This window comes from Catharus ustulatus, chromosome 22 (genome assembly GCF_009819885.2).
Source record: "Catharus ustulatus isolate bCatUst1 chromosome 22, bCatUst1.pri.v2, whole genome shotgun sequence".
NCBI classification, from domain to species: Eukaryota; Metazoa; Chordata; class Aves; order Passeriformes; family Turdidae; genus Catharus; species Catharus ustulatus.
In genome coordinates, this window is record NC_046242.1 from 6,207,129 (window position 1) to 6,222,385 (window position 15,257).

The window sequence follows — 15,257 nt, forward strand, 5'->3', positions numbered from 1 at the left end:
TCTGAAGGAGGCTGCAGAAACAGAGATGCTCTGACCAGCACTGGCTATCCTGCTGAAATGCTGAATATGGAGAAATCTATAAATACAGCCTTTGCAAATCCAGGGAGCTGAGGTGATGGGAGCTGTGTGACTGTCCATGACAATAACTGGGAGCAACCAGTGTCTACCCTGCAGAGGGTATTAAAAAAAGTCTACTGGAAACCATATGGTTCATTTTGGGCTACAGAAGGAGACGTTACTGGTGCAAGCATTTGGTTGCCGTGCAAGGATTCAAAGCACATCTGTTAAATGTTCCCCATGGAAAGCCCTTGCTGCAGCCAGCAGCTTATTATCTACAGGGAGGAAGGGGAAGTATTAAAAACAATTTGATATTCCTCTCTTTGTAAATGAAAGAATGGTAAACATTCTTTGGCATCCTGGATAAATCCGTAGCACAGCGCTGGGCCAGCTGGTGATAAATGACACCAGTCGATTCTTCAGTCCATTTCAATCCACTATTGAATCCAGCAAACTCTGGGGACTGACCAGGCTTTGATGATCCCAGGGGATGGCTGGAACAAAGATTTGGAGGCAAACACTATTATAGAGTAAACAGCCCTGTAAGGAAGTGATTCACTTGCTGGAGCATACATGGCTCGTGCCATGGTCCCAGCTGCCTCCTGGCTCCCCCTGTGCTGCTGGGATGTGGCCAGCCAGATGTGCTGGCCTACCCAAGAAAGGCCATGTGGGCTTTGCTACCCTGCTGAAAAAGAGCTCTCAGCATCAAAAGTCCCTTCTTTGGGACTGGATTTTAACATCCTTACAGCTGGGGATGGATTTTTCTGAAGTATCAGAGCTGCCTGGCCCTTTCTCTCTCCAGGCAGCTTTGGGGCTCTAAATGCATTAGAGCATTGTCACAGCAAGTGACAGGGACAGATTGCAGATGCCACAGTGCAAATCCATCAGGCATGGGTTTCCTCAGGGTAGCTGAGGGCTGCATCACCTTCTGCCTGCTTGGTTCCCCCAGCTCCATCCTGGTGCCAAAGTCAAGTGTAATGCCCGAAATCTCAAGGACTCTCCTGTCTCGCTGTTACTCAGCTCTGCACCAGAATTTTTGTCTCCTTTCATTGATTTCATTTGAATGAGCCTGGCCAGTTCTTGGGTGAGTTATCTCTTTGTTCCTTGGAGTTGCTCCAGTGAAGAAAAGTCATGAGAGATTCTGTGGAAGGAGCGTCCCCAACTACCCTGAACAAGCTGAAGTGCTCTGAAGCTGCTCAGATCTGCTGTGCAGGTGGGAGCAGGTGAGCTGGGGCTTTCTGCCAAGTGCTGGGCAGGTGTTGCTGCTGCTGTAACACACCCTCCCTGCTCCCTTCCCTTGCTGTCTTCACCTTGGCTGTGCATCTTTTTGGCTTTGCTTCCTCCAGCCCAGAGCCAGAGGAGACAAGAAGGTCACTTCAGAAAGAGGCACCTGGAAAATGCAGGTTGGGTGGAGAAGGACTTGGTGGTCACTGTGTCTGTCTGTCAGAGAGCAGGGGATCCACAGGGATGAGAACACAGTGATCATCATGGAAGTGGATGTTGTTAGGGGGATAGCAGCAGTCCTGCTCTTCCTAAAACCTGTGAAGCAGAAGAAGCTGAAGCCTCCGTCTCCTGTAGGGCTGTGAAGGTTTCCAGAGGCTGAGTCCAGCACATGGAAAGTGCCACCCTGTGTTTGCCAGCCTGGAGTACAGAATCACAGAGCACTCAGCCAGAGGGTGTCAAGCACAGTGAACTGGGACAGCTCAGTCTGATCACATCCCCTTCAGACTCATCCCTACCTCCTGATCCTCTGCATACAAGCAAGGTCCTAGCAGAGAATTCCTGGACTTATTTCTCTTCTTTGGAAAAGACAAGACACAGAGCCATGTTCCCTGTGAGATCTGGTGATGAGGCCTTGGAGCAGCTCCTGTCACTGCTGAGCCCTTGGCCTCAGAGGTGGAAGCCTGAGGCTTGCCCAGGCTCCTCCCTGTTTCCTGCTCTTGAAGCAGTTCTTGGAAATGCTTTTGTAGGGGATTTTGGCCCATGAAGAGGAAAACACCTGCTTCTGTGTTGTTCTTTGGCTTAATGCTTAATCCTGTTGCCACTATCTGGCTTGGGATCTCCAGAGAATGAACTTCACAGCCCTGCTCTGCCTGAGGTGTCAGGCATCCCTTGTGCCCAGCACTGGCACTTGGAGTGAGCATCCCTTCACCTCCTGGGCTCCTCTTCTTGCTCTGTGTGCTCAGCCATCCCTTCCTCCTGCTATCACTGCCAGAAATCATGGGTTTCAGGAAGGCCAGAAATCCCCTTCTGAAAATAACTCATCTTAATGACTGTGTTTTCATTTAGCAGAGCCCAGCCTTCAGTTCCTCAATCTTCTTAGCTAAAGGATGTTGGTGCTCTCCCTTGCTCTCTTCCATGGTATTTAGGGAATGAGGGATTTTTATCTGGAAGAGGGTCTGTGCCATCCATGCCTTTACCTGTTCAACACCACTTGTGGCATGTGAGCAGTCCTTCCCTTCTGCTTCATGTTTGTCTCTCCATGAAAAGTGGTTATCCAGAAAATAACATCCCCTGCTTCCTGCTCATGGCAGACATGGCTCTTTGGACTGGAATAGCTCCAGTAGCTGTCTCTTGATGTGCAGCTTTTTGAACCACAGAGCCAGTGCTTGTGAATTCTCTGTCTTCCCTGAAAGCTCCAGAGTGGATGGGGAGAGCTGAAGATGGTACAGCTGCAGCTCTGATCCCTGGCTGATCCACATGTGATGATGCTCTGTGCTCTCCTGGGAGTGTGGAATTAAGAGCAGCAGTACTCTCCATGCTAGAGCATCCACCTGGACAGGATGGAGACTGGAGAAGGAAGAGCTGTGCCTTGGCCAGCCTGTTTGTCACAGCACTGCTTTTTCCTGATGTCCCCCAGAAGTGGATTCATGAAGGAAGGACGAGGTTCCCCCAAGCCAAGTGTCTGGTCTCTCTTTTGCCTCCTGCCAAGTGGAGTTGTAACATCACTTGTACAAATTTTCCTTTACCAGGCCTCTCCTCTCCCTCTCCCTCTCCTCACAGAGCCATGGGATGCTCCCTGGATTAAGCCAAACCTTGCTAGGCAGGATGAATGGGCTGGGAGTTGAGGTGTCAGTGGATGCACTCAGTGGTAATTTGCTCTTGGTGTTGTGTGATGTTTGTTGCTTCATCCCATGATGCCTCCAGGGCCCAGGCTGCTCAGGTGTCTGTGCCTGGGTGGATGGGACCAGGGTTTGTATATGGGAAGATGCAAGGATACTGTCTCATGCTGCAGATAGGGTAAATGCTAAAAGCTTGTTTATTTTATACACCTAGTAACTTACACTCTGTCTTGCCAGGTATGAGTGTGTGGAAGCTCAGGACAAAAGCCACTCTTTCATCTTAAGGATGTGGAGCTCGTTGTGCTGTATTCAGAACAGGGCCTGAAGCTCTGAGAGTTGCTGGGCACCAGTTGGGGTGGTGTGGGAATGCCTTTCTTCTCCTTTGACAACACACTCTGTGATCCTCTGTCCCATCAAGACTGTTGAGTTTGATCCCAGCTGGCTTCTGGTGTGCACAGAAAGTCTGGCTGGGACATGCCTGGTGTCACTTAGGGAGAACTGGAGCACACCAGCTACAGGCAGACCTGTGGCACTCACAACCCTAGTGGGAGCCATGGCTGAAAGCAAAGCCTTTGTTGGGCTTGTAGGGATCTGTTGGAATGTTGTCTTCTCCCTCTCTAACCCTGACCTTTCTCCTTGGCATCCTGGCCAGTGAGCTGCTTGTCTCCCTTCTCTCTAGCTTGCCCCACACGTGCCCATCATACCAAAAAGTGTCTGACTTCTCTGTCTCATCTCTCCTTGTGCAGCCACACCAACAGAGCCAGAATCAGTGGTGAAGAAGTACCTGGAAGAGCTGAAGAGTGCTCCTGCTGATGAGGTGAGATGACAGTGAAGCAGCTCCAGCTTGCCCAGTTCACCAGGGTGCCAAGGAAGCCACAGCAGTGCCCAAAGGACCAACCTTCCTTGGGTGTCTGCTGTGGTACTTGGTGCTGCTTGCACGTGAGGTGGAGAGTCCTCAGCACTGTCTGAAATTCACTTTGTGACAACAGGTGACTTGTCCTTATCAGAGGACTGTGATGAAGGCACAGTGTGGCTTGAATAGCTCATCCTGGCAGTGCCTTCCCATTTTCTTTGGAGGAGGGAGTTTGATTTTGGTCTCAATGCTGAGAAGTCAAAACTAGAGATAAACCCTGCACTGGAGCTCCTTTGCAGAGAAGCAGGATGTAACAATTCTCTCTGACTGATAACAGTTCTCCACCTCCTGGACAATGCAGGAAGTGAAGTGGGGTGATACCAGCCAGATAAGGAAACCTGTCTCTATGTCCCTAAATCTCAATTAAAGCTGAAGGCAAATCTTCCTGAACCATCTTCTTGATGGCTTCCTTAGTGTGTCAGTCCTTGTGCTCACACCACGTGGTGATTTCTCCTCTAGGACTGCATGATCTGCATGGAGAAGCTGTCCTCCCCCTCAGGCTACAGCGACTCGTGCCAGTCCAGCAGCATCAGGCCGGAGGCAGTGGGTCGCCTGAGGAACTGCCAGCACTCCTTCCACATGCTCTGCATGCTGGCCATGTACTCCAACGGCAACAAGGTACTGAGCTGGCCCATCCTCACCCTGTGTGCAGCTGGCAGGGCTGTGGAGCTCTGATGTGGCTTCTCTCCCCTGGCAGGATGGCAGTTTGCAGTGTCCCTCCTGTAAAACCATCTATGGAGAGAAAACAGGTACCCAGCCCAAAGGGAAGATGGAGATCTCCACTTTCCCCCAGTCCCTCCCTGGACACAAGGACTGTGGGACAATCCGGATTGTGTATCACATCAGCAGGGGTATCCAGGTGAGTGCCCAGTGTGCTGGCACACAGCACAAGCTGGGAGAGCCTCACAGAAAAGTCCTGGGACCCAGTGCAGCACTCAGCCCTTTGCTGAGCAATCTGTGGTGCCTGGGGCCAGCAGCTGCTCTGGCTGTTCTTCAGCATGTGAGGGTCTCCTCCATCAGAGATCTTTTCCTGAGCAGCCCCAGCTGTTCACCTGCAGTAAAGTTTGATGTCTGCCTGAAGTAGGGAGGAGACTGCCCATGATCACAAGGTGGGAAACATCCCATGGTCTGGTTTCACAGCCCATGATGGTCTCAGTGGTGGAAGTGAACTTTCAAAGGTTTGAGTTGTGTAGCCTTTTTATGGTGTTACCAAACCACATGGGAAAAGCTGTGATTTGGGGGTGTCTCTCAACAGAATTTAGGTAGATTCTAGATCTGGCTTTGTATCCCAGCATGAGACTGCTTTTGGAGGATCTGTAATACTCACATGTTCCATAAGAAAAAGTTGGACACCTTGTACTCACCAGCAATAAATACCTTGCTGCCTCTCCATGGAAGAGCTGGTTTGGGATGGGCCTGTGTCTTATCCTGCTGCTGGTGGCTTGTCCAATTCATATGAAGATGGATATGTGCATGACAAATCTGTCTCATCTCTTGCAGGGCCCGGAGCACCCCAACCCTGGGATGCCATACACAGCCAGAGGCTTTCCTCGCTATTGTTACCTACCAGACAATGAGAAGGGCAGAAAGGTGAGGTATCACACCCTCATAACATCACCCTTCTTAAGCTGTCAGGTTCCCGGCAAGCTGCATTCATGGCACAAATCTCCTAGCTGCTGCTCCTAGCTTTGTTTTTCCTTCCCCCCTCTAGGTGCTGGAGCTCCTGAAGGTGGCCTGGAAGCGACGCCTGATTTTCACAGTGGGCACCTCCAACACCACCGGCGAGAGCAACACGGTGGTGTGGAACGAGATCCACCACAAGACTGAGATGGACTCAAACCTGAGTGGCCATGGCTACCCTGACCCCAACTACCTGGACAATGTGCTGGCAGAGCTGGCTGCCCAAGGTGTCACCGAGGACTGCCTGGGCCATTGAGCCTCAGGGGCCACCTAGTGCACTTACTCCTGATGCCTTAAGTTCCCGTGTCCGACCACCCATCACACTGAGCAATAACAATTCCGTGGGAGCCCTGCCCACTCTTCACATTTTTTTGGGGTGGGGGGTGGGGGGGGAAAGGGAAGGATATTTTTGTAGAAGCTGTGCTTGTGTCTCTGGGTGGGATTGATGGCTGCAGCCAGGAGCAGCTGGGGTAGGACTGAAGTGACGGATCCCCTGGGGAAGGCAGGACCTTCCTTTGGTAATGGCTGGGGGACAGGATGGGAGAGGAGAGTGCCTTGCTTCCAAGAGACCACCTGTAAGTCAGACAAGGTCCTCCTTTTGGGACACATCAGCTCCCTCCTGCTGTGTATCTCTGCTCAGTCCCAATAAACTCTTAATTCTCATAGCAAGACCCTGCTCTGCCTTCCTGCTGCCTTGGGGCTGGGGGTGGCTCTCTCTGGGGAACCAGCCTGCTCCATGGAGCCACAGACCATCAATCCAGCCAGGAGGGAGGAGGGAAAGCTCAGCTCTGCTGGAGGGACATTGGTCCCAGGGGTTGTAGTTCCAGCCTATCAATGCTTTGGCCACTGGAGTTTGTGGTCTGTGGCCGTGGTGCCAGCAGAGGTGACAACGGTGTCCACCCTGTGGGAAGTTGCAGCCCCCTGCTCTTGGCTGTGAGCTGCCAGCCCCAGTCCTCTCATCTCAAACATGAGGCAGAACCCGTCCCTCTCTCCCCTTCTCTCAAGTGCAATGGCAGCAATTCAGTGAAGCCTGTGCAGGGAGGAGCTGCTGTGCTTTGTGCTGCTGCTGCAGGGATGCTGGTGCCATCAGCTGGTGACAGTCACCTTCCTCCCAGCAGCAGTGGTGGCCAGCCCAGGTGCCAGCAGCGATGCTCTGGCTGGGAGCCTGTCCCTGCTCTGGGTGCTGGCACCTTGCAAATGGGATATTGCCCCAGTCCCAGTGGCCTTGCTGTACATTGTCACCAGGCTGCTTGTCACATGGGAGCTGGTGTTTTTGAAGAGCTGTCTCTTGTCACCTGGGGACTGATACCTTTGAAGAGCTGTTTGTGGCTCTTCCCCTCCCTGTAGCCACCAGACCCAGTTGCACATTTAAGTCCATCCAATCCATCCCTGTGGCACTGGAGCCATCTGCCATTTCACCTCCTTCCTGGGAAGTCAGGGATGGGGCTGGGCTTTGTGGCAGCCCTACCTTGGCCTCCTCCTGGCACCAGCACCTCCTGGGCCAGCTGAGGGGCACTTTGCTTCCTATCATGCCAATATAAAAATTAAAGGTTTTTCTGAGCCATTGAGGGGTGGAGCTTTCCCCAGTGTCCATCTTGTGTCTGCAGGCTCCAAGAGGAAACCTCTCAAACATGCAGTGAAATCTGGGCATGCTGCAGGAATGGCAGCTCTTGGGAGCTGCAGTGACGTGTCTGTGTTGCTAAGCTCTACACAAATGGGCTCTGGCTGCTCCTCTCCCACCCTGCGTGCAAAAGGGAGAGGTCTTGAATTCAAACCTCAGCTTTGTATCCCTGGATCATGTTACCCCAGCAATCAAAGCACTGAATTGAAGCAAAAATTGAAGCAGGGTTCACTCAGCCCTCTACAGAGCAAGAATTTCCTGCTGAGCCTTGCCTAAGGCATCTCCAGCAGCTGCTGCTGGGTGTGAATCAGCTGGAGCCTCCCTGCATCTGGGCTGGTCCAGGGCAGGGGCACTGGGCTGTGGTGAGCCAGCTAAGCTCAGCAGCTCATCCCTGACTGCCCTGCTTTTGGACAGGAGGCATCTCCTAAAATCCTTGTGCTGGGCCCAAGGTGGCCTAGCCCCCGTGGCAGGGGGATCCAAGGGGTGGGAAGGAGCAGAGCCGGGTGCTCAGGCACTGTGGTATAGGGAGATGCTTTGAAAGGTGGGATGAGAGCATAACCATGGAGCCAGAAGGGGAGAGAGCCCCAGATAAATGCTTAGGATGCTCCCACGCACATTTGACCAAAAGCCTTGTGCCCCCCATCCCCAGCTGGAGCCCCAGGCAGAGGAGAGGGGGTGTCTCTCCCAGCCCCTTTGCTGATGGCTCATCTGCCACAGGGTGGTTATTATTAGCCCAGCCTTGACCCTGCAGCTATGCTGGGTACCCGCAGCTGAAACTGTGACTCACTGTGCCCCTGCGTCACCCCCCTGCGTCACCCACCCTGCCCCTCACCTTGCTGCTGGCACCTTGCCGGCCGGGGAGCACCGGGGAGGGAACTGGGGGAACTGGGGGGTCTCCGGGACAAGTGTTGCTGGATAGGTGTGGGGGATAAGGAGGAGGGACAGAGGCTGCAGCTGCGCCTGTTTTTCCCCTCTGCAGCTGGACGGTGTAATCTTTGAATGCCCCATTTCCACTTAATCTGAAGGCGCGGTCCCGGCCCCTTGGGAAGGGGGGCGGAAATCTCCTCCCACGCAGGGGTGGGCAGCCGCTCCCCTTGGCAAACACGGGAGAAGCAGCTCTCCGAGCCCTCCGCGGGGGGAGCGGCGGTGCAGGGCTCCCGAGCAGCGGGGCACTCCCGCTCCATGTCCCCGCCCCCATCCCAAGGGCTTGGAAGGGGGTACGGGAGATGGGGAAATGCCAGCGTGGGGTGGCCCCAGAGCTTAAAGTGCTTCCGTGCTGCTGGTGCTGGGTGGGACCGCTCACCCGAACGCAGGGATTCGGGTTATTTTGGGTGTGATGCTCCTCAGCGCTTCCCTGCCCGCGGGGCAGGGCTGGCTGCGCCCGAACCAGTCGGGCACGGGCTCACCCCTGGCTCCGGGGGCCTGGTGGGCACAAGGCACCCGCAGGGAGCTGGGTTTTGTTGGGGTGAGTGGGGGTCCAGGACGACTCGCCTGGCTGCCCCCATAGCGCTAATTAAAGACTGTGAGTCTTGCCAACACATCCTGGAACATCGCCCCAGCGCCTCCTCTGCCTCAGTTTCCCCTTTCACATGGTTGTCTTGTGCCCTGACTCCTCGCAGGTGCCTTGAGGGTCCTGCAGGACGGTTCCCAGCGGCTTTGGGACCAGCGGGTGACTCGGGATGCTCAGCTGTCCCCTCTGCCCGCGGGGTCTGGCCAGGCCGGCAGAGCCGGTGCAGGAATGCGGGGCTGGGAGGGTCCGGCTCCAGGACAGGCGGTCCCTGCTGCGGGGGCACTGGGGCCAGTTCGTCCCCTCGGCGGTGGGACAGAGTGAGCCGAGCAGGACAGTACATCCAGCACATCCAGGACGAGGCCATGGAGCTGCCGTGGGTGCTGCTGGCGCTGGCTGGGATGGGCGCAGCCGCGGACCTGGGTGACTCCTTGGGGGACAGGGCAGAGGGGACCGGGGCCTGGAGGGGCTGCGAGGCGTTTGTGCCAGGGAGGGGTTTATGGGGCTGGGGGCACCCCGCACCAGAGCTGTGCCCCTCGTGCTGGCACATTGTGACAAATCCCTGTGGATGCGGGCTGGGGTCAGGCACTGCTGAGCGGTGCAGAACGGGGGGGTTCCCTCGCTCACTGCCCACTCCCCCAGCCCGGCTGCCCTACGTGCCCCGCGTACCCCCCACGGCACTGCTGGGCAAGGTCACTGCCAGCACCTTCGCGCTGGAGAGGCCCCGCTGCGTCTTCGACGGCCACGCCGATGCCTCCGACGCCGTTTGGCTGGCGGTGGCCTTTGCCAATGGTGAGCGCTCGCTGCTCCAGCACGTCCCCCCGGGGCAGGGGACATGGGGGACCCTCGCTCACCCGCCATCTGTGCCGTGCAGCATCAGCCGCCTTCAGAAACCCTCTGTCCCGGGCTGACGTGCCCCGCTACAAGCAGCTGCCCACTGCCCGCTCCTACATGACTCTGGAGACGGCGGCGGCCGCGTATTCCTGCTCGGCCCCGAGCCCGGCCGTCCTGCGGGTCGGGGATGACACGGCGTGCAGGGACCAGGGCAGACAGGATCCTTGCAATGGGCCCCTGCCCTCCCCGGGGCCCTACAGGTAAGGCCAGGAGCCCCAAATCCCAGCTGGGCTGACTCGCCCCCCGTGGCCCGGTGTCAGCCCTGTGCCCACCGCAGGGTGAAGTTCCTGCTGATGGGCTGCCGCGGCCCCAAAGCGGAGACGCGGTGGTCCGAGCCCATCCTCCTGCGCAGAGGTACCTGTGGCACTGCCACCCCCCCGCGGGTCCCCTGCCCCTGCCTGGTTGGGGTGCTGGCACGTGGCACAGCATCAGCCCTGTGCCATCACCCCAAAACCTGCGGGAGAAGCGATCCCCGAGCCCCCCATCCATCACACCGCCCCTGAGCCCTCCGTGCTCATCCCTCACCCCGCCTCCTTCCAGCCGTCAGCCCGAGCACCATCGACCCTGCTCCCGCTCGCCGTGGCAGTGCCGTGGTGGTCATCGCCTCCATCCTGGCCAGCCTGGGGGCCGTGCTGGCCACCGCCGTGCTCGGAGCCCTGGGGTACGGGGGGGCTGCTGGGGGGGGGCAGTGTCTGCAGGGGCCTCAGGAGAACATCCCAACTCGACAACCCCATCAGCAAAGAAATGGAGGTTTTTTTAACATTGAAAAAGCCTTTTTATTATTAAATTGAGGGTTTGCTGTAGTTTGGAGGAGAAAAGGTCCCTTGGGGCGGCTGGTGCAGAGCCCCACAGACCTCACTTGATGCCTCTGCTTCTGTCTCTCTGCAGTGCCAAGGTGTGGGGCTCCCTGTGCCACCCGGGTTTGGGGACCGACGCCTTCATCCGCAGATCCTACCGGACCCACCACATCCCCCCGGCCCGGCCCCAGCCCCTGCCCCCCGGCTGCAGGTGCAGCCCCCCGGGGCTCTGCCGCTCTGCCCCCCAACCCCCTGCTCCATGTCAGAGAATCGTGGAACAGTTTGGGTTGGAAGGGACCATAAAAACCACCTCGTTTCAACCCTCCTGCCACGGGCAGGGACACCTTCCACTAGATATAAACTGTCCTGCCAAGTAAAATCTGATTTTACATCTGCGATTGTCTCCTCCTGGTCTTTAGCCACGCAGGGTGGGACTGTGAAGATGAGAGACCTCAAAAACCACGTGGGGCCCTGGCTTAGTGGCACTTGGTGTCGGTGTGAGGGGCACTTGCTGCCACCGGTGGGGTCTGTGGGGTGCGGGATATCCCCTTCTGCCCAGTGCTCGGGTGGAGCTGTCACCCACCCGTGCCACAAACGCAGCGGTTCTCAGCACGCCTCGCCGGCGGGCGCTCAAACATAACAAACGCTCCCGGGGAAACGAGCCCAACCTGTTTGCCACGGGGCTGCGGCCGCTGCAGGAATGTGGGCGGTTGGTGACCACAGGCGGGTCCCACGGGGACGCGGAGCCCCAGAACCCGCACTCCATTCCGCCCTCGGCACCCAGCAGCCCGCACCATGCTCCCGCTGCTCCTCCTGCTCCTGCCCGCCGCCCACGGCGTAGGTGAGTCCAGCACCGCCATCGGGATCGCTCGGGATTCTCCTTGGCACTGCGGGGATCCTCTGTGAACAGGCACCTGGACCCCGCTGAGCCCAAGGGTGTAGGACAGCTGATAGATATCCCCCTATTCGGGATCCCGTTCTGGGTGTCACTGATAGTGGTTGACTGGAGTCCACCAGGCTTCCCCTGAACCTGGAGGCTGGTGGCCCTCTCATTCTGGGTGCCACCCCAAGTGTCCCCGGTGTCACCCACCCTGGTCCTCTGGGAGACCTGCACGTGTGTTTCCCCCCAGCTGGGAGCATGGAGGGTCTTTGTTTCCTCTTTTAATGAAGCAGCAGTCTGAGCCCAGACTGGTGGGTGGGAGGGGAACAGAGGCCCCACTGCCGAGATCCCCGGGTTCAGCTGCCTCCTGTCCCTGTCCCCACCCCGAGCCCCGGCCCCGCGCCCGCCCGTCAGAACCTCCGTTCCGGGGCTGCAGCGGCGGCTCCACACCCTCCATCCCCCTTGGCTTCTCACCGCAGTCCAGCTGGGGTACACGCCGGCCCTGACCCAGGAGCCCGTGCTGGGGGGGCAGACGACCGCCTCCACCTTCGTGCTGGACCAGCCCCGCTGCATCTTCAACAACTACGGCAACGCCGACATCTGGCTGGTGGTGGCCCTGGACGGGGGTAGGTGGGAGCAGCCCAGCCCAGGGCAGGGAGCGTGCAGGGGGTCCCTGTACCCCCCACCAATTCCCTCCTCACCCCCATCCCCTCCCTGCAGCCACATCCAACTTCAGCAACACCGCGAGGCCGGGGACTCCCGAGACCGCTTTCCAGGGGTTCCCTGACCCCGTCCGTGCCTACATGACCCTCAACGCCACCCTGGCCAACTACCCCTGTCCCAAACCCGCCGGGGAGATCACGGTGCTGCGCGTCGGCAGCGAGACGAGCTGCGCCCAGGACGTGACGAGACCCACCTGCAATGGGCCCCTGCCCAGCCCCGGGCCCTACCGGTGAGCCTGCTCTTGGGGACGGGCCCCAAGGGCTGCCGGCAGCCCCCCGGCTCACGGCACCGTGGCCAACAATCTCCCCTCCCATCTCAGGGTGAAGTTCCTCGCCCTGGAGGGCTCTGTGCCCGTGGCTGAGACAGGCTGGTCGAAGCCAATCAAGCTGAGGGAAGGTACCGCTGCTCGTCCTGCCCCCGCACCCAGCCCACAGCCTTCGATGGGGGATATGGGGTGGTCTTGGGCGTGTGGGGTGGTCCCAGGGATGCTGAGCAGCAGTGGTTTGGGGTGAGGGCTCCTGTGAGCAGCTGGGGAAACTGAGGTAGGCTCTGCCGCGGGTCTGACTCGTGGTGGCACTGTGATGGCACGCTGGGTTGGCACACATGAACCTACTGTCACCCATCCGGACTCCCTGAGCCACTCCAGGCTGTGCATCCCTGCATCCTACTCCCTCTCCTCCTGCTCTCTCCCCAGCCAAGTCACCCGACACCATCTCCACGACGGGCGGCGGGCACAGCGCCGGCATGATCGCCATCACCACCATCCTCTCCATCCTCTTCGCCATCCTCCTGGCCGGACTGGTGGCCATGCTCGTCTTCTGGAGGTGAGTGCCAACTCCGAGTCCCACCCAGGGTGCTGAGCACGCTGGACCGGCGTCAGAGGGTGACGCCGTCACCCCTTGGTCCCCACCCTCATCCCTCACCCCGCCTTCCCTCCCCAGCTCGGACTCGTGCAGCGGCAGCAGCACCTTCAGCAAGCCGGAGTCGGTGACGGTGCGGCGGTACAATACCCACCACGTCTATGACCAGCCGGCCGCCCGGCTCTGAGCCCCCGGCACCGCCTCCCCTCCCCCGTGCGGGGGTCACAGTGACCTCACCCGCTCCGCTCCGTCCCTGTGGGTGGCAGGAGCCGCCACCCGTGGGGACACGGCCGGAGCCGCCACCCGTGGGGACAGGGGTGATGGAGCGGGACATTAAAGGCTTTTTCGCGTGCTTTATGCCCGGCTTGTGCCTCCTTTTGTAACTCCTCGATGCCTCCTGGGAAGCCCCTGTACCCCCAACTGAGCCCCAGCGCTGGGTGGGAGACTGCGCGGGGCAGGGCGCGGCCGGGGATGCTCTGGAGTGGGTGGGAGACGTTGTCACACCCAGCTGGGGCATCGATGCCACCTGTGCCCACCTCGGGTGGGGAAAAGTCCCCTGGGTGCCTGACTTCCCCCAGCCCTGATGCTGGGGTGAGGGGCACTGAAATGTCCCGTGAGGTGGGGGTGCTGGGTGTGGGGGGTCTTTCTCCAACCCTTTCTATCCAACAACGCTCTCTCCCTGACCAAGCCCAGAGGAGGGGCTCCCACACCCCGAAATAACCCAATCCATCTCGGGTGCAGTTCGGGCTCCTCTGAGAGCCATGAGACCCCAGGGGGGCACCGGCACCCGGGGGTGTCTGATCCTGCACCGGGGGCTATCCCTGAGCCCGATCTGGGGGATGTGGGGGCTGATCCTGCACCGGGAGTGTCCGATCCTGCACCGGGGGCTGTCCCTGAGCCCGATCTGGGGGTTGTGGGGGCTGATCCTGCACTGGGATGTTGGTCCCTGAGCCCGATCTGGGGGATGTGGGGGCTGATCCTGCATCGTGGGCTGTCCCTGAGTCCGATCTATGGGATGTGCGGGCTGGGCTGATCCTACACTGCGATGTTGGTCCCTGAGCCCAACCTGGGTGATTTGCGGGCTGATCCTGCACTGGGAGTGTCCGATCCTGCACCGGGGGCTGTCCCTGAGCCCGATCTGTGGGATGTGCGGGCTGATCCTGCACTGGTGAGGAGTGGGCTGGGAGGGAAGGAGGGGAAGCTTATCCTACCAGCGGCTGGAAGGGACCAGATCCATCATTCCTGATCCTACAGCGGGGCGTGGGTCTCTGATGCTGATCTCAGGGCTGTGGGTGCCCTGATCCTGCAGCCGGGCAGGACGAGACCCCGCTGGTGCTGGAGACAACCGCGTTGTGGGTGGAGTCAGGGCAGGTGTGTGTACCTAAACAAATCATATACAAATATTAATAAAGCCCCGTTTTTGCCCCCGCAGGCGCCACGCCAAGGGCAGCATCACATTGACGCCCCAGGCCGGTCACAGCGTCCTTACGGGGTGTCCTTGTGCCACATGGGAGGGGTGTTAGCAACCTGCCCCCCCGCTGCCGGAGCCGCCTCCGTGGAGCCCGGCCAAGGGAAATCAAGCAAATCCAGCGATTAACTCCTGCCGAGATCAGCGTGGGAGCAGCGGAGGGATGGTTCCATCCGGCAAACGCGGGTCCTCTCCGCCCCACACCCGTGCCCCAAAATAAAACAACTGCTTCAGCTGCAAAGGGCTTCGAGAGCTCGGGGGGGGTTGTCACCGGCCACGCGTGAGTTGCTGGGGTGGGACATGTGGCCCAAATCGCCTGTGGGGCTGGAGCTGGCCCACGGGGAGGCTCGTGGGGTGGTGGCAGGGACTGCACCTTGTCCCCTTGCTGTCCCCGTGTGCGGGGGAGGCAGAGGGGCAGCGCTGTAGGAACAGAGCAGCGTGTTCCCAGCGTGTCCCTGCAGGGTCCCCACAGTGTTCCCGCGGCGGAAATGCCATGGCCAGCACAGCCCTGAGCCCCAGCTTTGGGTGCCTGCCGAGCCCTCGAGCCCAGGTGGGTCTCTCCATGGGGGGGGGTTCCCCCTCCTCCGCTGGTATTTAGGGCACCGCAAGCACCCAGAGATGCCACCTGTCCTCGGGTGTACAGCAGACAGGAGGTGCAGTACTTCAAACACAAAACAAAAATAGATTAAAAATCAATAAACAGGTGGAGTTTTGGGGTGTAGAGCAGCGCGGCCGATACTGCAACCCCCAAGGTTCGGGGGGCGCGGAGGGGTCCGGGGTGGGTTTGGTCCAGTC

At 58.8% G+C, this 15,257-nt stretch overlaps 3 protein-coding genes across 4 annotated transcripts in view; all 3 read left to right on the forward strand.

Moving 5' to 3' along the window:
* The window catches only part of DTX2 (deltex E3 ubiquitin ligase 2), a 34,157-nt gene extending 27,774 nt beyond the window's left edge, over nucleotides 1-6,383 (forward strand). For both annotated transcript variants that reach the window (XM_033078357.1, XM_033078358.2), the window contains 5 exons: nucleotides 3,866-3,936; nucleotides 4,492-4,650; nucleotides 4,730-4,891; nucleotides 5,533-5,622; nucleotides 5,744-6,383. In XM_033078357.1, coding sequence (XP_032934248.1) covers nucleotides 3,866-3,936; nucleotides 4,492-4,650; nucleotides 4,730-4,891; nucleotides 5,533-5,622; nucleotides 5,744-5,968 — 707 coding nt within the window. In that variant the 3' untranslated portion in view covers nucleotides 5,969-6,383. The remainder of the gene's footprint in view (nucleotides 1-3,865; nucleotides 3,937-4,491; nucleotides 4,651-4,729; nucleotides 4,892-5,532; nucleotides 5,623-5,743) is intronic.
* Nucleotides 6,384-9,205: 2,822 nt separating this feature from the next.
* UPK3B (uroplakin 3B) lies at nucleotides 9,206-11,011 on the forward strand. Its single transcript, XM_033078549.1, has 7 exons — nucleotides 9,206-9,263; nucleotides 9,483-9,632; nucleotides 9,715-9,934; nucleotides 10,012-10,088; nucleotides 10,275-10,395; nucleotides 10,623-10,742; nucleotides 10,951-11,011. The coding sequence occupies exons 1-7, from the start codon at nucleotides 9,206-9,208 to the stop codon at nucleotides 11,009-11,011; spliced, it is 807 nt and encodes a 268-aa protein (XP_032934440.1).
* A 158-nt stretch (nucleotides 11,012-11,169) lies between these two features.
* UPK3BL2 (uroplakin 3B like 2) lies at nucleotides 11,170-13,238 on the forward strand. Its single transcript, XM_033078427.1, has 6 exons — nucleotides 11,170-11,372; nucleotides 11,891-12,037; nucleotides 12,132-12,363; nucleotides 12,454-12,530; nucleotides 12,829-12,958; nucleotides 13,076-13,238. The coding sequence occupies exons 1-6, from the start codon at nucleotides 11,327-11,329 to the stop codon at nucleotides 13,179-13,181; spliced, it is 738 nt and encodes a 245-aa protein (XP_032934318.1). The 5' UTR covers nucleotides 11,170-11,326; the 3' UTR covers nucleotides 13,182-13,238.
* Nucleotides 13,239-15,257: the final 2,019 nt, after the last annotated feature.

Coding starts and splice junctions, on each gene's coding strand:
- UPK3B (XM_033078549.1), top strand. CDS start 9,206: ATGGAGCTGCCGTGGGTGCTGCTGGCGCTGGCTGGGATGGGCGCAGCC. Junction 10,089..10,274: donor GCCCATCCTCCTGCGCAGAG/GTACCTGTGGCA, acceptor GCCTCCTTCCAG/CCGTCAGCCCGAGCACCATC. Junction 10,396..10,622: donor GCCGTGCTCGGAGCCCTGGG/GTACGGGGGGGC, acceptor GTCTCTCTGCAG/TGCCAAGGTGTGGGGCTCCC.
- UPK3BL2 (XM_033078427.1), top strand. CDS start 11,327: ATGCTCCCGCTGCTCCTCCTGCTCCTGCCCGCCGCCCACGGCGTAG. Junction 12,364..12,453: donor CCCAGCCCCGGGCCCTACCG/GTGAGCCTGCTC, acceptor CTCCCATCTCAG/GGTGAAGTTCCTCGCCCTGG. Junction 12,959..13,075: donor GCCATGCTCGTCTTCTGGAG/GTGAGTGCCAAC, acceptor TTCCCTCCCCAG/CTCGGACTCGTGCAGCGGCA.